General features: G+C 42.4%; 1 protein-coding gene across 1 annotated transcript; it reads left to right on the top strand.

Moving 5' to 3' along the window:
• Positions 1 to 1,893: 1,893 nt before the first annotated feature.
• LOC310642299 (dnaJ homolog subfamily B member 6-like) lies at positions 1,894 to 16,040 on the top strand (the record flags this gene model as incomplete). Its single annotated transcript, XM_083365920.1, has 7 exons — positions 1,894 to 1,958; positions 4,344 to 4,453; positions 8,075 to 8,132; positions 9,248 to 9,354; positions 13,941 to 14,040; positions 14,407 to 14,477; positions 15,757 to 16,040. The coding sequence occupies 7 exons, from the start codon at positions 1,894 to 1,896 to the stop codon at positions 16,038 to 16,040; spliced, it is 795 nt and encodes a 264-aa protein (XP_083222046.1).
• Positions 16,041 to 23,838: the final 7,798 nt, after the last annotated feature.

Raw genomic sequence — 23,838 nt, 5'->3', positions numbered from 1 at the left:
TTGGAGCCATTGTACAGTTGGAGAGCCTTATAAATTTCTAATAAAGAAAAATAACAAAGTCATGTTCACTCTGTTGTTTTCCAAGCAAAGATAATCCATCAGGTTTAAAAAGGCAGAGTGAACCTCACAGCTCGGTCTGAAGTCAGTGTGAGGTAGGCTGAGATAATTAGCTTTCTCCAGGACTGGAGGAAGCCTGACAGAGTTCAGTGGGACATAATTCTTGTAATTAAATTAAAGTTGAACAAAACAGCAGCAATATGGGCATTAATACATTTTTCTTCTCATTTTTTTCTGCTGTGACAAGATCTATGGTTAGTTTATAATGTCCTATATGAAAAATGCAAAGGTGTGACATCATAATCAGGTCAAACTTCCCATTGGTTCTTGTTTCTGCTGCTGTTTTGCAAAAGAAATGGAACTGGATGATTGGCTATTGCTGAGTTCCTTTGCCTTTACCTTCTGATCAGTCAGCAACTGTGTGGGTGCAGGTGTGAACTGACACCTGCAAGATCTCAGAACTGGGCCCAACATGCAGCCAGGGCAGTTTTTTCCTCTACAATAAGGTACCCAACAGTTTTGGGTTTTGATAGGTGGACAGCAAATATGAAACTAGTCCATAAGAGAGAAAGACAACCAGTGGCAGGGCTGTACAGAGAATTTGACCTGTGCTCAGCTGTGTGGATTTTTATTTTTCTCACAGGGAAAGTAATCGTGAGGAATTTCACTTTCCTCAAAGTGTGTTCAATCCTCTTCCTTGTAGAGACTAGTGGAAAAGTGCCCCCTGAAACTCAGATCGAGACTGACAATTCTTTCTAGAACATTGTATTAAGTAGGGATAGGTACTTTTATAATATATATTGTTAAATGCAATAAACAAACAAACAAACAAACAACTAATAAAAATGATCTATTTTAGTACAGCAGACTTTAAAAAGAAAAAAAACCCCAACAACCTGAACTCTCCTTTTCTTGAAGATGTGCTGCTTAGCATGATAAACGTTATCCTTGGTTTGTTTTATTGCGGCTTAGATTATATATTCAAATAGCATGATTGCTTTAGCCTGATTCATTGTATTGTGTGACTCCAGAGAAATTAATTTAGAAGTCAAGTTTAAATAAGTTGTGTGGACTAAGACTATGGAGATTAACCAACAAAAATCTAATATGCTTCTCCCAACTGTTAATTATCACCTTTTTCTCAGCCACACAGTAATATGAAAATCTGAAGCAGCAAATTCAATTAGCCACTGTTCTTATCTGAAATTAACAGCTTCAAAATGGGCAGAAGGAGCAACTAGTAGAACTGAACTGCTATACAAGAGGATGAAAGATATTAAACATTAATGGATTTTTTAAAAAAAATGTTTAATGCTCTGATAAAGACTCATAGAATTAAGAAAGGGTGGAGAGTGAAATGGCAGATGATCCAGTTCATGCCAGAAGTGGAAGTACCTCCCTACATGTAAATGGGGATCTTTGTTTAATTCTAATGTGTCTTAATTCCCCCCACCCTCACCCCCCACTCTTCCCTTTGTTTCTAAGAGATCAGCACTAGGAAAGGATTGGTATCAGCAGTTTTGTAATGGCTTTCTTTTTGATACAAAAATGCTAACATTAATCAACAGGGCACATATAAGTTCATCCCCCCCACCCATCTTTTTGGAGTGCTAATATATATTTGAGTAGCATGACATTTTCTTCTCTGTGTTGTAGGATCAACTATCCAGCCATTTGCGTCTCCATATGGTCTTGCCCAATCTGGTGAATGGCCATGAACACCTGTAACTTTGGTTGAAACTCAAAAATTTTGGTTGAACATCTGGAGTCCTCTAATACATATCTGTTTGACTGTGTTTACATCCTAACCGGTTCTGCAGAAAACCTCTCTTCAACATGGTGGAGTACTATGAAGCCCTGGGCCTTCCCAAGTCTGCTTCCTTAGATGATATTAAAAAAGCGTAAGTGCTTTTATACTTCTGTTGTTATCTTCCCTTTTTCTAAGAGGATGTTGTCTGCCAGCCAATCAGTTCATGTAGGCACTTTGAGAAGCAAGAAATTAGTTTTTAGTGAACTTCTTACTACAAATGTTTCAATATTTAAAGCAAGAAGAGGTAGGTGGGCTTTAACAGTGTAAAGCAGGGGTGTCAAACTGCCAGCCCATGGGCTGGATGCATCACGTGGAAGCCATGCCCACCCCATTGCCGGCAATTGCAAAAACGTCCCGATACGTTGTGCGGTGTCACGTTTGTCATGTCTGTTGTAGAGTTTAATTAGTTTTTTCAAAAATATTTTACAGAACAGATATACATTTTAAGAACACTGTAGCAAGTCTAGAAATCCTGTTAATCACACTAAGCATCTTAAATTTTTAGATCTACTAAAAATATGTCCTAGTTCAGGGGTAGGCAACCTCGGCTCTTTTATGACTCATGGACTTCAACTCCCAGAATTCCTGAGCTAGCTTGGTTGGCTCAGGAATTCTGGGAGTTGAAGTCCATGAGTCATAAAAGAGCCGAGGTTGCCTACCCCTGAACTAGTTTATCAGGTGGCATTAATAGGCATTATTAAAAAACCCCTCTAAACAATAAAATCTTTGAAGTTACCCCCCGAAGCTGCTGCATCTGTATTGACTTTAAAAGATTTACAATATGCTTTAAATGATGCCTTAAAAATCCAGTCTGAAAAAATATTTGAGAAGGTGGCACAATTTATTGAAAAGGAATGCAAGAAAACAAGGGAGGATACTTTGATGGCACTTCAAGTGTTCTCAGGCTGTATTGAGAACCTGGATGAACATGTGGAAGAAGTGAAACAAAATAATCTGATGCTGGAAGCTAAAATAGGTGAAGTGGAGAATAAAATGGAAAAACTTGAAGATGAAATGATGATAATGCAATATAGAGATATGGAATTCGCCTTGAGGATCAGAGGTTTGAAAGAGAACCCACAGGAGAATCTGGAAGAGACGTTGGTGGATGCTTTGGCGCCTATTTTGGGGTTTCAACCTGAAGATTTTTTTGGGAAGATAGATAAAGTATTTCGTGTTAAATCTTGGATTGCTAAACAAAGGAAACTGCCAAGGGATGTGGCTGTGTATTTTAGAAAGAGAAAGATTAGAAATGAGATAATTCACATCTCTTATAATAAAAGACTTACAGTGGCTAATCAGGAGATTTTGATTCTGAAAGAGATTCCTCCAAGAATTTTGAGAAAAAGGAAAGATTTTTTCTTTCTGGCAGATGAATTAAAGAAACAACAGCTTCAGTTTAGGTGGGAGATACCAGTGGGGATTGTGGTGAATCATTCTGGAGAAAGATATTGCCTTAATACAGTAGCAAAGGAACGTGATTTTTATTCTAATGTATTGAAAGCAGGCTCACCGTCATCCTCAGAAGTTAAAAAAGGAAAGGAAGAAGAAGAGTGACAGTTACAAGAAATAGTTTCGAAAGCTGTGCAATCCTTGGTTTTATTTAAAGATCTTAAGATTCAAAGAATGACACGGGCTACATCTAGATTCAAAGAATAACAATAATAATAACAGTAGAGATTAAAGTCAAGTGTATGTAAGGAGAACATTGATAGAAACAAGATTTAGTAATGGAATTTGTTAAAGATAGGATAATCAAGAACTAATAATGGTGGATATTTGGGGATGGTATTTACAGTAGATCTTAAAAATTAGTACGTATGTATTTAAATTGCTAGTTTAAATGTTGGAGATGTGGTTGTGATGATGCAATGTATTATTATGTATGGTTGAATTGTACAAGATTACAATTTTAAAAGTTAAAGTAATGGAGATATATTGTGATGTTTAAAGAGAGTCTATGCAGGAGATTTTTCTTCCCTCTTTTTACTTCTGCTGCAGATATATTCAAGCCCTGAAGTGTGTGCAGAGGTGTTGCTACCTGTATTATAAAATGGTTACAACCTACCCTGCTCCAAAATTCAAAATTACCTTTGCAAAATCTGATAATGCATTTCCTTAATGCTAACTACTACGATACTTGTAATACTCAATGGACTCTTCTAACCATATGCTAGACTCTAAACAATTGTAGGGAGATAGCTTTAAACAGTCTGAAATGAGTCTGCCTACTTGAATTCTCATCTAGTAGTTTCAGACTAGTGAACAGGTTGTTGAAGCCTACTTTTAAAAAAATAGGGGGGGGGAAATCCTTTGGAGCTGTAAAGTGTTCCCGGCTTTGTCCCAAAAAGCAGGTGGCATAATTGCACAAATCCATTGTACTTAAGAAGTGCTGCCCACTTTAGCAACTTTGTGGTTGTCAATATATACTAAGTCATTTTGTATCTGTTTCTCTATGTGTGCATGCACATTAAAGGTACAGGAAGAAAGCTCTTAGGTGGCACCCAGATAAAAACCCAGAAAACAAACAATTTGCAGAACAGAGATTCAAGGAGATTGCAGAAGCATATGAAGTACTTTCAGACAGTAAGTATTCAAGCTCTCTTTTCATGATTTAAACAGTCCCTCTTGAGGCATCTTGTATATTTGCCTCCTTGTTTTGGCACAAACCAATGTTTGGCATCTATTACTGCTCAACCAAATTCATTTAGTGCCTTTAATGTATTTTTCAGAACAATGGGGACCATTGTGACATATTGCCATAGTTACTTGTAAGTAGGTGCATCAATTTGAGCTCTAGACCTTATTTCTTATAATACTAGTGCCTTGAATCCTTAAAGAAGGGTTCATTTTCTACCACTGAAATCTGGAAGATAAATTCAGTCAGTATCTGCAGTGGGAAGTATACACAACACATACTGTATACTTCAATATATGTTGCGTAGACCTCAGGTTCCTAAACTTAGTTGTTAAGGTAATCTCTAGTAATAGAAAAATGGTGAAGTTTTGTGGTTAGAATCTTATATGCACAAAGATGGATAAATTTTACAATGGAAGAATGCATGGTAAAGTTGATGGAATAAGTGGAGATGGCAACATTGATTGTTTTTATTAAAGAAAATAATTCTTTAATTTTGTTTTAATTAAAGAAAATAATTCTTTTCTACTTGCAAATTGCTTCTGGACTTTCTGTGCTAAACGAAAAAAATGAAACTTTGATTTTAGGTTTGGATGATTAGAATGATTTCACAATTATAGAAATAGCTTGAAATGTTAGGAAAGGTAAAGTAAAAGATTGTATTCTTTTTGCATTCTACTGCACCAAAGAAAGTTGGAAGTTACTTTTTTCTGTCTTATTTTTCTAACTTTTGTTCCTTCTATATTTTTACCTTATAATGAAACTTAATAAAAATTTATTTAAAAAATTGTGAATTTTGTTGTCCCTTTCTCTCTCATGTATGCCATCAGGTTTTCATAGAACCTTTTGTGGAACACAGTTTGAAAAGCCCTTTGTTAATCTTAGATCTTATCCCTGCTTCTCCTTAGTACACTTACATAAGTCCTTGGAAGTCCTTAATCCATAGGAGAGGTTTCCAAATGCATATAATCACATGGCCTTATGCAGTGCTTTTTTTGTAAAAGAAAAAGGTGCCGGAACTCACACATGTCATACACCCCGCCTTGCCTACCCTACAAGGTTCCATCCAAGAAAGGTGCCGGAACTCCATTCTGAGCGTTCTATGAGGAAAAAAGCCCTGGCCTTATGTCTTTCCTACCTGGAATTTAAGCAGCGACCTTTTCAGCTTGTTTCTTGGTCTCTATCCATTTGGCACATTAGTCTCTACCTTCTTTATACAGTCATGGCCGAAATTGTTGGCACCCCAGAAATTTTTCCAGAAAATCAAGTATTTCTCACAGAAAAGTATTGCAGGAACATATGTTTTGCTATACACAGGTTTATTCCCTTTGTGTGTATTGGAACACAACAAAAAAGGGAGGAAAAAAGCAAATTGGACATAATGTCAAACAAAACTCCAAAAATGGGCTGGACAAAATTATTGGCACCCTTAACTTAATATTTGGTTGCACACCCTTTGGAAAAAATAACTGAAATCAGTTGCTTCCTATAACCATCAATAAGCTTCTTACACCTCTCACCCAGAATTTTGGACAACTCTTCCTTTGCAAACTGCTCCAGGTCTCTTATTGGAAGGGCGCCTTTTCCCAACAGCAATTTTAAGATCTCTCCACAGGTGTTCAATGGGATTCAGATCTGGACTCATTGCTGGCCACTTCAGAACTCTCCAGCGCTTTTTTGCCGTCCATTTCTGGGTGCTTTTTGACGTATGTTTGGGGTCATTGCCCTGCTGGAAGACCCAAGATCTCGGACGCAAACCCAGCTTTCTGACACTGGGGTCTACGGTGCGACCCAAAATCCTTCGGTAATCCTCAGATTTCATGATGCCTTGCACACATTCAAGGCACCCAGTGCCAGAGGCAGCAAAACAACCCCAAAACATCATTGAACCTCCACCATATTTCACTGCAGGTACTGTGTTCTTTTCTTTGTAGGCCTCATTTCGTTTTCGGTAAACAGTAGAATGATGTGCTTTACCAAAAAGCTCTATCTTGGTCTCATCTGTCCACAAGACGTTTTCCCAGAAGGATTTTGGCTTACTCAAGTACATTTTGGCAAACTGTAATCTTGCTTTTTTATGTCTCTGTGTCAGCAGTGGGGTCCTCCTGGGTCTCCTGCCATAGCGTTTCATTTCATTTAAATGTTGACGGATAGTTTGCGCTGACATTGATGCTCCCTGAGCCTGCAGGACAGCTTGCATTCCTTTGGAACTTGTTTGGGGCTGCTTATCCACCATCCGGACTATCCTGCGTTGCAACCTTTCATCAATTTGTCTCTTCCGTCCACGACCAGGGAGATTAGCTACAGTGCCATGGGTTGCAAACTTCTTGATAATGTTGCGCACTGTGGACAAAGGCAAATCTAGATCTCTGGAGATGGACTTGTAACCTTGAGATTGTTGATATTTGTCCACAATTTTGGTTCTCAAAATCCTCAGACAGTTCTCTTCTCCTCTTTCTGTTGTCCATGCTTCGTGTGGCACACACAGACACACAATGCAAAGACTAAGTGAACTTCTCTCCTTTTTATCTGCTTTCAGGTGTGATTTTTATATTGCCTACACCTTTTACTTGCCCCAGGTGAGTTTAAAGGAGCATCACATGCTTGAAACAATCTTATTTATCCACAATTTTGAAAGGGTGCCAATAATTTTGTCCAGCCCATTTTTGGAGTTTTGTTTGACATTATGTCCAATTTGCTTTTTTTCCTCCCTTTTTTGTTGTGTTCCAATACACACAAAGGGAATAAACCTGTGTATAGCAAAACATGTGTTCCTGCAATACTTTTCTGTGAGAAATACTTGATTTTCCGGAAAAATTTCTGGGGTGCCAACAATTTCGGCCATGACTGTATGTGAGAAGCCAATGGTAGCTAATCCTATCGTTTATTCTACATCTTTCAATACTTGTTGTTCATTTCATAGAAGCTGGTGCCATTTTAGCAATATTCTGGAAAGTCATTCATTCAACTGATTCCATTTGGTCAGATTCCTTATTTTTTCCTCAAGATTAAGTCTCTGAGCTCAGCATGCAAGCAGTGGTTGCACTCTTTGTAACAAAGGCAGTCTGTTCAAAGTGCCATTGCTCTGCACATTCATTCTTGTGTGATTTATGTACCAAGCCAGGACTTTCTGCATTTATTTACTATTTCACATAAGTATAGTGACTAGATGAGACTGTAAAACAAAGCAAGCCAAAAAAAAAAAAACAGGGTTTCTGAAAACAGATGGAGAGCTAGATGAGGTCCTACTTTCCAACATGGGTACACAGTGCTAAGCCATAATAGTTTGGATGAATTTAATTTAGCGTGAAGCAAGAACCTTGCTAGGATTGTTTGCAGTGCTTTTTTTGTAAAAGAAAAAGGTGCCGGAACTCTCATATGTCATACAACCCGGCTTGCCTACCCTACAAGGTTCCATCCAAAAAAGGTGCCGGAACTCCGTTCTGAGCGTTCTATGAGAAAAAAAGCCCTGATTGTTTGTAAGCCACAGTCAGTGTTTCATACATTATGTAAACCCAGTTCAGCAACCTAGCTTAGTGTAAATGTTAACCAAGCCTTCTTTCTTACAGAGAACAAACGTGACGTCTATGACATCTATGGTAAGGATGGACTTATGGGAAGAGGTAAGTGACATTGCAAAGAAAGCAAACGCAATCACAGTTCTAGAAGAAAACACAACTGGAGCCATATTTCTTTCTCTACCTTAGGTGTGCCCAGGAGACATGAAGTTGAAAAAAGGGACAAAACTCATGATTTTAAGGGAAACTCTTTAAAAAGAGTTTCAAGAGACAGATACTCTAGTACGGTGCTGTGATTTCATCTGGCTTGGGTCAACTAATATTCAGAACTTAGGGTTTTTTTGTTTTTTTTTAAAAAAAGAGCTGTCCCTGCCTTGTGTTCCCTATCCATCACTTCTTATATTCTAGACATCTTTTAAAAATATTTTATTAAATTTCAAGAAAATGTAAAATACAAAAAAAGGGAAGGAAGTTCAAAAAGGGAAAAGGTTTAAAAGTGAAAAAAGGGGGGAGGAGGGGAAATGCCTCTAATTTTCCTCAATACAGACAGAAATATTAAACCAGGTAATCTCTTATTTTAAGTTAAACATAACATAACTAATATCTCTAAATTTTTATTTATTTTTTATTTTTTATTTTAATTCCATTTATATCCCGCCCTTCTCCGAAGACTCAGGGCGGCTTACAAGCTTAGCAATAGCCTTCATTCTATGTATATGCCTGCTTATTAGGGCTTTCACACACACACACACCAAGCGGCATTATTACAAAGTCAGCTTATTGCCCCCAACAATCTGGGTCCTCATTTTACCTACCTCGGAAGGATGGAAGGCTGAGTCAACCTTGAGCCTGGTGGGACTCGAACCTGCACTAATTGCAGGCAGCTGATGTTACTTAAGGAGGCATCAGCCCACTGCTCCACCAAGGCTCTTGTTAATTATTCTGAATGTCTTTTCTGGGATGAAACATGTTTCAAACATGTTCTGGAATTCTTACCTCAAACTCACACAGCCCAGCAGTTCTCTGCTGTTCATTAAAACAGGCCATCTTTTACTCAGGTCACTGTGAGGCTTCAAGAACCACCATCCTTTTTTCCAGGTTTGTGCAGAAAAAGTAAGATGGCTTTAATGAACAGCAGAGGAGCATTCTGGAAGACTGCTGAGTTATTTTTGAAGTGTGCACAGCCCTGATATTTTCCTTTTTTTTTTTACATCTTTCAGGTAGGCCAGGAGGATCTGCTGGGAACAATGTTAGTTCTGAATATATGTTCCATTTCCGCAGTGCCCATGATATCTTTCGGGAATTTTTTGGGGGAAGGGACCCTTTTTTCGGTAAGTAGTAATGCTGTTTGGTATTCAGAGAAACCCAAAGCCGTCTTATCTGTTTGTACTAATTCATGTACAGATAGTCCTTGACTTACAACCACAAATGAGCCCAAAATTTATGTTGTTAAGCAACACAGTGAGTTCTGCTCCATTTTACAACCTTTCTTGATGCAGTTGTTAAGTCAATCACTATAGTTGTTAAGTTAGTAACACGGTTGGTGACTGAATCTGGCTTCCCCGTTGACTTTGCTTGTCAGAAGTTTGCAAAAGGGGATCACGTGACTCTAGGACACTGCAGCCGTCATAAACACGGGTCAATTGCCAAGCGTCTGAATTTTGATCACATGACCATGAGGATGCTTCAACGGTCATGTGAAAAATAATCGCAAGTCACTTTTTTCACTAACTTTGAAAATGTTGCAACTTTGAACAGTCACTAAATGAACTGTTGTAAATCGAGGACTACCTGTAATCTGCCTGCCCCACAATATGCCAGAATCAAGGATGAGCTGCAATTTAGATCCAAAATGGAAAAGGCATATTGGAATTGGCATGGGCACTCTTATTATTTTTGGTAGTAATTCTTTAAAAAAAACAGTGCCTGTCTTATGCTGGTGGGGTGGCTGTGCAGCCCCAGGAAAAATATGGATTAGATTTCTTCAAAGAAGAAAGGACCAGGCAGAACACACTGAACTGGAATTGCCAAAACATCCAGTGATCAAATCAACTATTAGTTGAAGGGGGACGACAAATCCCTACTGTGTCTTTCCTTTCCTTTCCTTTCCTTTCCTTTCCTTTCCTTTCCTTTCCTTTCCTTTCCTTTCCTTTCCTTTCCTTTCCTTTCCTTTCCTTTCCTTCTTTCTTTCGTTCTTTCATTCTTTCATTCTTTCTTTCTTTCATGTACTGGGCTCTTGTGAAACACCACATGGGTTGCTGGAGCAGCTAACGGCTCTCCAGCAACCCAGACTTTAAGACTCCTGTGCTGCAATTGGCTATCTCCAGGCGGCAATGGTTGATTCAAACCTATTGGTGCTGCCTAAGGGCTAGACCAGGGGTCGGCAACCTGAAAAAGCAAAAGAACCACTGAGAACTGGTTCCATCACACATAAAAAAAGTGGAAGCCACGTGCGTGCGTCCATGCACGTGCATGCGCAAAAACATTTTGTGAATGCGCAAAATGTTTTGTTTCTTGCGCATGCGCGGACGCACGCACGCGGATGCACGCGCGCGGTTGCCACTTTTTAAATGTGTGATGGAACCGGTTGCGTGGCGGCGACGGCCCGTTTGCAGAGCCGACATTAATCTGGCACCCAGTCAAACGGTCACCTCCTTATTGTGATGCCATCTTTCAACCACCCACATAAAATTTTTCTGGCAAAGCTTCCGTAATCTTAGAAATACAGGGAGAAAGAAAAGCAACACAGAGCATGAGCCTTTTGTTTTTTCTTTACGAGAAAAGATCCTGTTGTTAAAGTGCTCTTTTCCCCAGGACATAAAAGCCCAAACCTTACAAACTGGCAGCCCTCCTCCATTGCATCAGCTCTCCACACAGCCTAGTATTGTGCTGATTTAATTTAAAAAGTCCTGGAGAGTTCCGAGGAACTTGCTCCCCAAATTCGACATTTTCCCATTTTGACAAAATGGCAGAACCCCACCCCTCTTCTTGGTGCCATTCGATGCTTTAATAACTACGAGAAAGGCAGAAATTTAGCACGATCAGCCCTCAGGCAGTGCTTGCTGCTCCAGTATTTCTGCCTCCCACGCAGCAGAAAGAACACAAGGGGTGAGACTGGGTGGAGGGGGGTGGCAGAGACACGACAAAACCTTGAAAGAAGCCCGATTCCCTTTTCCTTACCCGCCGCGATCGCAATCGCGGCCTCGGTCACCAAAGCCTCACATTCTCCAAAGCAGAAAAAGGGTACCTCTGTGCGCGACTACGTGAAGGGTAGCGCTGAGAGGTCCAACCGCGCCTACTCTGAACTTTCCTGCTGCTTTGTGGCTATAAAAAGAACTCCTAGGACTTAATTTTCCCAGCTAAACAGCCGACAGGTTTGGTTTTTCTGGAGCCTCTGAGAGCCGAGTTGCGTCAGGAACTGCTTGGCGCTCATTAAAAAGCAAACCAGCCTTTCTTCTCTGGCCTCTTAAACGCAATGAAATACGGAAATGCATTTCCGTTGCCATCACTTAGTTCAGCGGCACATTTTGAGTGGAAAAATTGTCCAGTTTCCTTAGAAACTGGCAAGTTATGTGTGCTCTGCAATATGTAGAGTTTAGTAACGGGCAGTGGCGCCGTCTGTTGGGAAAGCTGCCGCGGCCTGTTTGCAGGCTGCCGCCTTCCTCTGAAGGTGGAAGCTTTGCAAACGGGCCGCGGCAGCTTTCCCAACGGATGGCGCCACTGCCCATTCGGGCAGAGGTGTGTGCGCACCTCCGCCCGTTCAAAGAGGTGCGCGCGCACCACTGCCCGTTCGAAGAGGTGCGTGCGCACCAGGCGACTGGGAGCCGCAGGAGACGGCTCAAAGAGCCACATGCGGCTCTGGAGCCGCGGGTTGCTGACCTGTGGGCTAGACTATATATTGCGGCTAGTTGCAGACATTTCCTCAGTACAGTTCCAGCACGAAATAAACAATGAGTTATCCTGTACTCAGCTTCGCGTCTTCATTCCTGCACCAAAGAACCCGCTATTTAACAGTGGCGATGAGGATGGGATCCTGCTTCACTGATTAAAGAGCTGAAGTCTTCGAGGGAAAGGCAGCACACACTGGAGGGAAGAGGCATTCCCCCCCCTCAAGGTTGGCTAGCAAGCTATGCTAGCGACCTCGTGCTTGGTGGACTCATTCCCTGAGCCTGAAGCAGGATCCGGAAAACACAGGAACCAGCAAGAAGAATGTCGAAGGTTAGCAAATTGTGAGAATTCAACGTGAAACACCCATAGGAATGGACATCATATTTATTGCAAGTAGCGAACTACTTCAGAGCCAACCAGATCACGGAAGAAGAACTGAAGGCCGCAACGCTACTCTGTGTGTGTGGCACTGCTACCTTTGATTTAGCAGAGAACCTTTTTGCGCTGACACCAATCGAAGCGGTCTCTTACGCAGATATCAAAAAGAGGCTAACTGGGCACTTGTAGGCTTGGCAGTTCAAGTTTGACCAAAGAGTGCAGCTTCCCGGGGAGTCAGCGTCAGAGTTCATAGTGAGCCTAAGGCAGGCTGCACGCCTATGCAAGTTTTCAAATTTAGAGGAGCGACTATGAGACCGGCTCATCTGTGGCCTATGGGACAGAACGCTTCAGCAGAGACTATTTGCTAGGCCAAATTTAACCTTTTCCAAAGTGCAAGATGAGGTAATGGCTGACAAAGCTGCCGGGGGCACCGTTCAAACTGTACAGCCCGCCAAATTGACAAAGCTAGAAGAAATAGTCCACCAGGAGGATGCCAAATGCACCGAAGAACTCTCCGAGGAAGAAGACCCTGATATCAACCGACTCCAAAAGCAACCCAATATGCCACACTGCAATGGCCAGCCGCGAGAGGAAAATTACAAGGCAGCTCTCTTACTGAGATGTAAGGGGAGTGGTGGCAACCATATCCAATATGCCAATATGTTTCCAGAATGGCCACTAAGTGAGGACTGCATCATAAGTCCCTCCCAAGGTCCTGAAACTTGAGGCCAAGCCAGCCCTCACTTGGACTACCAGGACTTTTCCTTCTTAACTGAGGTGGAACCAGAGGGAGAACTGGGGAGCTCTGGAGTGCAACATGGACCCCCTGAAGGAGCAAGCCAACCAAACTTCAGCAATCGATGTGCCTACTCTGCCAATCAGTCTGACTCTGGGGTGGGCCAACCTGGTGAGGCCAGCCAGAGTGCATCGAATCCCCTTGACTCAGGAGTGCAAAGGGACACAAGTCTACCCAGCCCACTGGGTAAGCTGGTAGACCACAAAGTGATGGGAACTCCAAGACGTTCCTCTAGGGCACAAAAGCCTCCTTCATATCTTGCAGATTACATTGTAAAATAAAGAGCTATATATTGTTGTAAAACCTGTTGCCACTAGACTACAGAAACTAGTGCTATGTTGTAACTGCCTATTTCCGTAAATGGAAGCCTGATCATTGAGATGTTGTTTAATCTCATTGTAACCTACATTGTTTTCTTTTTCTTTTTATTATTATCACTTTACTTTAGTGTTTTTGAACAATGAGACTTGACAATTGTTATGACTAATTGCTTGTCATAGCCTGATCTAAGAGGGGAGTGGTGTTCTTGCGAAACACCACGTGGGTTGCTGGAGCAGCTAACGGCTGCTTCACGTCTTCATTCCTGCACCAAAGAACCCACTATTTAACTCTTTCTTTCCTTCCTTCCTTCCTTCCTTCCTTCCTTCTTTCTTTCTTTCTTTCTTTCTTTCTTTCTTTCTTTCTTTCTTTCTTTCTTTCTTTCTTTCTTTCTCTCTCTCTCTCTCTCTTTCTTTCTCTCTCTCTCTCCTTTCTTTCTTTCTTTCTTTCTTTCTTTCTTTCTTTCTTTCTTTCTTTCTTTCTTTCTTTCTTTCTTTCTTTTTTTCCAAGACCTAAATTTGGCAATTTATTTTTTAGGAGATCCTATGGCTTTCACTGGCTGTGCTGGAGGAAAAGGATTCAGTTTTTATTCTTCCTCAACGAACTTCATCAATGGCAAACAAATCACTACCAAAAGGTGAGGAAGGGATTATTCAAAGCCAACTAGAAGCTCCAGATGTGGCATAACTATTCCTTTCCCCCAAATTGCTGTCAGTAGTAGGCAGTGGTTATAAATGATTAATTCACGTGACCACAAAACCTGGTAAAAGCCATCTTCCCCACTCTTTCTGTCATGGCTGCCACAGCCCAGCAGACTTGGGGTGCAGCAGGAAAATCCCCCACTCCACTTGTTTCTGATTTTGTTTCTGATTGTTTTGTTCAAAGTGAAAGCATCTACCTTTCTCAAAAACAAGGCCTTATTTACAGCCTCTTGTAGTTTAAATAAAAGCTAGAACAGAGAATCTGGATTTTCATCTCTGAAAAAGTATTATTTATTTCCCAGAATTATTGAGGACGGACAGGAGCGAGTGGAAGTTGAAGAAAATGGGGAACTTAAATCTGTTGTTGTTAATGGTAAGAAACTGAAACATAGAATTTTGCTTTAGTCCAGCAGGAGTTATAAAAGGAGATGTATTCTAGCCCAATCCGTTTGAAATTTTTATGCAGTTCGGAAAAGAGCTGCTGCTGTTCTGAGTGAATGTAGTTTATTTGAAATACAGTATTGAAATTCTGCTTCTGCTCATTAAATGTATCAACACTCAGAAGATGTCCCCACATATTTACTGCTTGCACCCTGTTCAACATTTAGGAAATAGAGGATGCTTCATTCCATGCAATGATCCACTTAACTCATTTTTGCGTTCATTCACAGCAGATTGCCAAGATTTTAGACTGGAGAGGCTGAAGGTTGAAGCTAATGTGCTTTCATTGAGCCATGTTCTATTCCTACATGGACAAACATCTCATATATTGTTTCCATTTAGTGTATAAGAAATATGATATGTTAAAGACATGAGTGTAACACATGTGGGTGGGCAAAAATACGAGTTCTGACACAGAAAATCCAAGATGCAGGAGGAAAATACTCTATAAAGTGTTTTAGCAGAAAGACTCTTTAATTGAGCTGTTTGAGTTTTTCATTTGCTTGGAATAAATATTCCTAAATGTATCCCTGAATCAGAGAAGATTTCTCCTAAAATAGTAGACAACAATGTTAAGAAATTTAAAGACTTATTTTTCTAGGAACTGCCAAGTTAAAAAAAATAACAATGATCCCATGATATCTAAATGATGGCTAAAATCAGCAATGGTGGCCATAACAGAATAACAAAGTTGGAAGGGACGTTGGAGGTCTTCTAGTCCAACCCCCTGCCCAGGCAGGAAACCCTATACCATTTCAGACAAATCATTGTCCAATCTCTTCTTTAAAACTTCCCGTGTTGGAACATTCACAACTTCTGGAGGCAGGTTGTTCCACTGGTTAATTGTTCTGTCAGAAAATTTCTCCTTAGTTCTAGGTTGCTTCACTCCTTGATTAGTTTCTATCCATTGCTTCTTGTTCTGCCTTCAGGTGCTTTGGAGAATAAGTTGACTCCTTCTTCTTTGTGCCATAATAAACCACATGCTCTCTAAAACAGCAAACCTGACTTGGGAGGTTTGGTTCCTGGCATTCCTAGTAAAAATATGAGTTTTTGGAAAGGATAGACCGCTTTATGCCAGAAGACTCTAGCATAATCTGACTCAGGGCAAGGCAAGTTCCTATGTTCTAATTGACATTTAAAAATGGGGCATTTGTTTCTAGATGAGGGCATGAACTTGAATGCTAATATCAGAACTTCCTTCTTTTTTGCAGGTGTGCCAGCTGACAGAATACCAATTAGGGAAACAGGAGGGCATTTTATTCATACTGTGCCCATCAGGTATAGGTCCTTACCTCAGTTTACTTACGACGAATATGACTCTGATCCTAACCGTAAGGTTCTTAAGGTGAGGCGCATCTTCCCTATTAAAAATACAAACAACGCAGCAGGAGGAGAATCTCCTGAAGAGGACAGTAATTCTCAAACAGACAGTGAGTGTCACCAAGATGATGAGTTCCAATCTGAGTATGATGAATCCCATATTGACGAATTCTAGCAGCAACTTGCATATAAATCAGACCTCATATACTGGCGGTAAGTCAGGAGGAACACATCCTGTGACTGGTGTGAATACTATGAAGACCCAGATGAGAAGAATTAATCAACCAATAGATACCAAGTGGATTCTAGATGAAATCACGCACCAGTGTGCAGGGGGAGACTGGCTAGTAAGAAGATGGTCTTTAAAACAGAGGGGGAAAGAAGAGGAGGAAAATACTGAAGGATTAATGAAACCCTTAATCAGAACTTAAACATAAGTTCTTTGCCAAAGGGAACAGGATCACCCTCACATGTAACAAATCAATTCCACTATGGCTGATGAAGATTCTTGGGCAAAATCAAGTTCCTCTACGTTTACTTAGCTACCAGTATAGAGAGAACATAAAATTATGGGATCCATTAGGAAGGAGACAAGCAAAGGGCAATGGGCTGTTTAATAAAGGTTGGGAACAGTGATTTTGTTTTCAGTATTCTTACGTAATCCATTTTGGAAGAGATACCTATGTTTTTCAAAAGAAAAAAAGAATGTAGTCATGATATTTGAGTGGGAAGCTTCTTATAATATGAATAATATCAATAAAGCAAAGTATTCTATTGGCTTGTAAGGGAAGCCTCTAGATAGGGTCCCCAGCACCAGTCTGCAGCCTGCCAGGAGCCAGGCAACAAACTGACCCATTTGCAGACGTGTGGGACCCATGCAGCACACGAAACCACTTCTGTGGAAAAAAACATCCTCCATGGAAATTGTCCTTGGTGCCCAAAATGTTGAGGGCCACTGGTCTAGATTAAAGAGCACGGCTTCCATGGAATAGTCTGCTTGGGACAAAAATGGGCATAATGTGCTTGTGGCATACTTGCCAAACTGTCAAACTGACAGGACTGCCTTTTTCATAAGCAGGACTATTGCATGTGGCATGGGCATAATTAAGCTTGGTAATTTAGTTTACTGTTTCTTATTTAAAATGTTATATGAAAGTTTTTTTTATTGAAAAGATTTAAAATACATTTTATCTTTAACAATCCCCCCTCCCTCCACCCACCCCAACCTAACCCTCCCGATCCCTCCCCCCCCATTCTCCCCTCCCCCCCTGACTTCCCAGAGCTAAGTACAAGGTATAAACACAAAGAACAATCATAAATATCCATATGCTAATAACAATAAACTATTAAGTCTATCGCACTCTAGCTCATATGAAGTAACTACAAGCAATACTAATATTACATAAAAAAGGAAAAAAAGGAAAAAAAACTTATTCAAATGCTAAAAATGTTATATGAAAGTTTTGATTGATTAAAGTTATAATAGGTGGTGGAAGTCAGTATCTTATGGATCCTATTGGTGTCAATCATGGCATACTGAAGATTGCAACCTGGAACATAAGAGGAATAAATGGTAAAGAGTTAGCAAATAAAATGAAAGAACAAAAATAATTATATATGTTTATGATATATGTATATATGTATGTATGTGTACACACACACACACATCAAGCTATTAAAAAAAAGATTTTGCCCATATTTGGGTCGACAGGGTGCTCAAAACACTCAAGAAATATATATAATTCTATCCCAGTGTTCATTTGTTTGTTAATATATATATATATATATATATATATATATATATATATATATATATATATATATATATATATATATATATACATACGTGGTGGCTCAGTGGGTTAGGACGCTGAGCTTGTCGATCAGAAGGTCGGCAGTTTGGCGGGTTGAATCCCGAGTGCCGCGTAACAGAGTGAGCACCTGTTACTCGTCTCAGCTTCTGCCAACCTAGCAGTTCGAAAGCACGTAAAAATGCAAGTAGAAAAATAGGGACCACTATGGTGGGAAGGTAACAGCGTTCCGTGCGCCTTTGGCGTTTAGTCATGCCAGCCACATGACCACGGAGATGTCCTCGGACAAGTGCTGGCTCTTCGGCTTTGAAACGGAGATGAGCACCGGCTCCTAGAGTCGGAAACGACTAGCACGCATGTGCGGGGTAGCATGCGGCTCTTTGAGCCATCTCCTGCGGCTCCCAGTCACCTCCGAACGGGTGGAGGTGTGCGCGCAGCTCTCCAAACCTTCAAGGCGGCGCTCGGCCCAGAGAAGCGGGAACTGGAGGGGCCACGATTTCCCCTCCAGAGGAAGAAGGCCCCGGATGCAGCCGGCCCCGCGGGGAAGGGGGAGTGGCGGCGGGGGGACGGAAAAGTCGCAGAAATGGCAGGAGAGATGCTGACTGGCGGCGGCCTCAGAGGAGGCGGAGGGGGGGAGGGAGGGAAGGGTGACCGGGCAGGGGAGGGGGGGTGAGCCAGAAGGAAAAAGGAAACTCATCCCGCAGAGCGGTTGCGAAAAGAGGGAGGAGATAAGCCAGCCCGGTACCTGGATCCGCTTCCTGTGTCTCCTCCGCTCTGCCATGATGTCCCCGTTTGGTCTCCTGGTGACCTGGGGCTGAGCCGGAAAAGGGGGAGGGGGAGACCGAGGGAGGGAGGGGTGGAGGGAGGGAGGGAAGAAGGAAGAGAGAGAGAGAGATGAAGCCAGCGTCAGCCAGCGGGCTCACAAGGGGCAGCAACCTCCCGAGAGGCCGCGCGCAAGCCATTAGGTAACATGTGCGAGCCCTTGGGGAGGCGGGGCGGGAGTGCAGTCTGGCCGCTGGGCTTCCTTTCCCTCTTGTCCGCATCGCTGCAAGGAATTGCATTGTTTGGGGACGGCGACGCTCGCCCATTCACACGCTGTCCAAACGCTGGTCATTTGCTGCGGGGCTCCCGCTTGGAAGGGAAGGGAAGATTTGTGAAGGGAAGATGCCCTATCGAGGTGGACATAAGGATCCTCCTCCTGAAAAATGTTACCCCAGGTATTTGAGCCAGTCTGTCCCAATAACCTGGGAAGCCTTTCCAAATCCCAGGCTGGTTGTAGTCAGGGTGACCTTCGCGCATCTGGAAGGCACCGAGAGAGCGTTTTTTGTTGAATTGGAGCCATGGGCTAGTCATGGTTAAGGCACTTGTAGGTGAAGCAAATCACAAAAGCCCCCAAATCCTTCTAAATGCAGCCCACGGGCAAGCTTCCCAAGTTGTTTTAATTGTTTTACGCTTTGATGGTGGTAATGGTGAGCGCCCTACGCAACTATTTCCTGGAAAGCCTTGAATGTGGTGTCTTTGGCACCATCCACGCGCCCGGTGACAAGTCCAAACGGCGCGGATTTGCAAGGGAAATGCTAAAAGCCATGATTAAGGCATTGATTGCGGCCCTCCGCCGGGGGCTTAAAAGAAGCCAGTCAGGCTTGTCGCGGTCTGATGTTGATGACAAACAAGCTTACATTTCCTTTAAAATAAAATAAAATGGATTCCCCTTCCCCTCCTTCCACTCCCCCACCTCGCCCCCCGAAAGGAACACAGTATAACACTAGACTAGGCGTTTTACATGAGGGGAAACGTCTCTCATCTTCGCCCATCTTTGCCGCCGATGCTGTTTCCCGAGGCGCTTGGCTAAGGAGGAACTTTTTTTTTTTGAGTGTGGCTGGGACGGAGGACATGTCCTGTGCGTCCACAGGCAACGAGGGCAAAACCCCTTGCGACCTGGTTGTGAGAAATGGGGAGAATGAACACCCCCCCTCCACACACACACACTCGGCCTCCCCGTCGCCTGGATTCTCACTTCCCCTTCAGGCGTGCTCTGAGACTCAGGCGCGCAGTGCTTTTCGTTTGCGGAGCCGGGGGAAAAAAGTTGCCTTTCCCCGAAGTGACTCCCTTGAAGCAACTCGTAGCGGGCCCCGTGCAACTTCTGGCTATCCCCCGTTTGCCAGGTCTGCAACTAGAGGCGAGCGCCTCGCCTTCGGCCGAAGGGCAAAAGCCCGATCTCGTCCCGCTTTGACCGTTTGATTGGGTGCCAGATTAATGTCGGCTCTGTAAACGGGCTGTTGCCGCCGTGCAACCGGTTCCATCACACATAAAGTGGCAACCGCGCAAGCGCGTCTGCACACGCACAAGAAACAAAATGTTTTGCGCATGCGCAAAACTTTTTTGCGCATGCGCGTGTGTGGATGCACGCATGCGGCTCCCACTTTTTTTATGTGTGATGGAACCGGTTCCCAGTGGCTCTTTTGCTTTTTCAGGTTGCCGACCCCTGGTATATATAGTATTCTCTCTGTGTGTGTTTGTGTGTATATACATTATACATTATATATATATATATATATATATATATATATATATATATATATATATATATATATATATATATATATATATATATATATATATATATATATATATATATATATATATATATATAATGTATATATAATACTGTATACACACACACACACACGTGTGTGTGTATGTGTGCCATTGTGTATACACAGGCACACAGGCACAGATATTCTTGGACAAGTGGATATGCAAGAAAAAAGTGAAATGAAAATGAAAACATAAGTTTCAGGAAGTATAGAGTCCTGTGTGAAAAAGTATTAGAAGACAGATTAATGTCTCTAGATATTAATTTGAAAGTAGATTCAAGGAAAGATTTGACATGGAAGCTGCTTGCAACAGTATGAAAAAATTATAAAGTGCTACATAAGTGTGTGGAGTTAATGGGTAACATAAAAACAAATATGTAAAATTATGCTTTGTGGAATGATAAAGTGGAAACAGCTGTGGATGATATAAATATTTATAAAAATGACTACTGTCAAAAGAAATGACAGAAAGTATTTTATAATATATATGTATAGAGAAATATAATTGTAAAGAAAAGTAGCAGAAGCCCTTCCAGTTTCTTGCCAGGCTGGTGCAATATGTTCCTTGCTTTCCCATCCTCTCCTGTACTACAAAGCGAAGTTTCCCATTCCTTTATTTTTGGAAGACATATGAATCTGAACTGTCCACTCTTCTTTGCAACAAAGCTTCCATGAAAAATATTGTGAGATCCAGAGAATAATTTGTTCTCTAGTGCTTTGATTATTGTAACATGAGAGCAATGACCATACTAGAAATGAAAAATTAAAAGAAAGGATCTGTGCTAGTGTGAAGAGATATAAGGTAGGAAAGGTGAGTGGGGCAGAAAGTGAAGACTTCCATGCATGCAAACCTCTGGAAATGCAAAGGTAAGGCACAGGGATTAATGAGAACAGGAACAGACAGCCTTGGTAAATCAGCCCCCACAGGAACTAGCCAGCAAGACTTCCTCAGAAAGAACACAACAGAATGATCCACCAGCTCTTATGGTAGCTGTTATGTACTGGAGCAGCTAACGGTTCTCCAGCAACCCAGACTAACTGTCTCTTGTCCTGCAATTGGCTAGCCCCAGGTGGCAAGAGTGGGTTCAAACCTATTGGCTGCTGCCTAGGGCCTAGACCATATATTGCGGCTGGTTGCAGCCCATGCTTCAGTACAGTTCTAGCAAGAAATAAAATATGAGTTATCCTGTACTCAGCCTTGTCTATTCACTCCTGCACCTAAGAGCCCACTACTTAACAGTGGGGATGAAGGTGGGATCCTTCTTCGTCGATTAAAAGCTGAAGTCTTCAAGGGGTTGGCAGCACACGCTGGAGGGAAGAGGCATTTTCCCTCCCCCTCTCTCAAGTGTGGGATTCATCAGAAGCCGGAGAAGCATATGCCACACTGGGGCTCGACGCCCTCTCAAACCCAAACTTAAGCTCTTGGTAGAACTACAAGGAGTTCCATGTAAGATGGAGTTGGACTCCGGCTCTGCAGTCTCAATCATTTCGCAAGACACATTCAACTTTGTGTGTAGGCGCAGTAACAATTGGGCCAAATTAAGACCCTCAGATATCATTTTAACAGATTTTCAAAATGCTCACGTTAAAGTTAAGGGTGAACCTACTGTACTGGTAAAATTTAAAGGGTTTTGGGGGCACCTGGATTTAATAGTAGTAGGGGGCCAGAGAACAAGTCTCATTGGACTTGATTGGTTTGATGCCTTAGATCAGGGGTGTCAAACTCAATTTTATTGAGGGCCGCATCAGCATTGCAGTTGCCCTCAAGGGGCTGGGTGGGTATGGCCTACTGGGGGGGCATGGCTAAAGTGCTTATGGCCTACTGGGGGGGCATGGCCAGCTCTACATCGTTCGCATCAAGGGTGCCTATGGGGGCCTGGGCAGGTATGGGACAGATCTGAGGGTATCTGGCAGAAGGAGGGTCTCTGGGCCAGGGCCAAGGCAGTGGGAGCTGTTCCCTTTCTGTTTCTAGGATGGCTTCGCGGGCCACATGAAACCACTTCGCAGGTTGGATCCGGCCCCCGGGCCTTGTTTTTGACATGTCTGCCTTAGATATTCAGATTACTGGCATAAACTGGACACAAACTGCAGACCTCATGTCAGTGTGCGAAGAATACGCTGATGTATGTCTTGCATGAGATGCATCTCCCTATGGGGTGGGGGCAGTCTTAAGGCACTTAGAAAAAAATGGAAAACAGGTTCCTATAGCATTTTACTCAAGAACCTTATCCTCTGCTAAGCACAACTATGCCCAGATTTGACAAAGAGGCCCTGGCCATAGTTGCTGGAATTAAAAAATTCCCTATTTATATGGCAGGGATTTCACTGTCTACACTGACCACAAATCTCTGTTGGGACTGTTCACAATAGACAAACAAACCCCCGACATACTATCTCCAAGAATGTTGAGAAGGTCTATTTTTCTGTCTGCATACAATTTTAAATTAATTCATAAACCAGGAAAGGAAATGGGCCATGCTGATAGCCTCAGTAGACTACCACTGCCACTAATGGATCCAGATCCAGCTCCTGCTGCTAGAATACTGTCCATACAGGACATACCTGAGTTTCCCCTCCATGCAGGGGACATTGCTGCTGAAACTGCCACAGATAAAATACTTAATAGAGTGTTGTCATTGGTATACACGGGCTGGTTAGAAAAAAGTCCGGGCTCAGAATTTCAAAGCTATTTTGTCAGGAGTCATGAGTTGTCTGCAAAGAAAGGGTACATTTTATGGGGAAACAGAGTCCTAATTCCCACTTCCCTAAGAGACAGGGTCTTACAATCATTACATGAAGGCCATCCAGGCATTGTCAGAATGAAAGCCTTAGCTAGGACCTACCTTTGGTGGCCAGGCCTTGATAAGGCCATTGAGGGTCAAGTCCATAGTTGTTATACATGCCAGCAAACTAGGCCTGAAATTCCTCAGGCCCCAGTTCACAGGTGGGAGGAAACACACACTCCCTGGTCTAGGATTCACATAGACTACGCTGGGCCTTTTCAGGGGCAGCTGTTCCTGATAGTAGTGTATAGCCACTCCAAATGGCTGGAAGTAATTCCAGTTCCTAACCTGACTACTGCTAGGACCATCCAGATGCTGAGAAAACTCTTTGCAACACATGGGTTGCCTGATGTCTTAGTTTCTGACAATGGGGCCCAATGCACTGCTGCCGAATTTCAGGCTTTCCTTACAGCTAATCTCATCAGACATGCAACGTCTGCACTGTTTCATCCGTCTTCAAATGGTCAAGCCGAACACATGGTGAGGACAACAAAGGAAGCACTCAAGCGCATTGTCACAGGTGACTGGCATCACAGATTGGCAGATTTCTTACTCTGCCAGCATTCTACACCCTGCAAGGCCACAGGTAAAAGTCCTGCAGAACTTCGTTGGGGGAGGTGTTTGATTACTAAACTGGACAGGTTGCATCCAGACAGAGTGGCAGCAGAAGCTTCTCGACCAAAACCCCCAAGGGGGCTGCACATGGGCAATTGGGTTTGGGTCAGGAACTATGGTCAGGGGAATTTGTGGGTTCCTGGTCAAATCACCAAGGCATCCGGACC

The sequence above is a fragment of the Vipera ursinii genome (genome assembly GCF_947247035.1).
Source record: "Vipera ursinii genome assembly, chromosome: 1".
NCBI classification, from domain to species: domain Eukaryota; kingdom Metazoa; phylum Chordata; class Lepidosauria; order Squamata; family Viperidae; genus Vipera; species Vipera ursinii.
The sequence above is the reverse complement of the archived record's forward strand: the minus strand, read 5'-3'. Positions and strand labels throughout refer to the sequence as shown.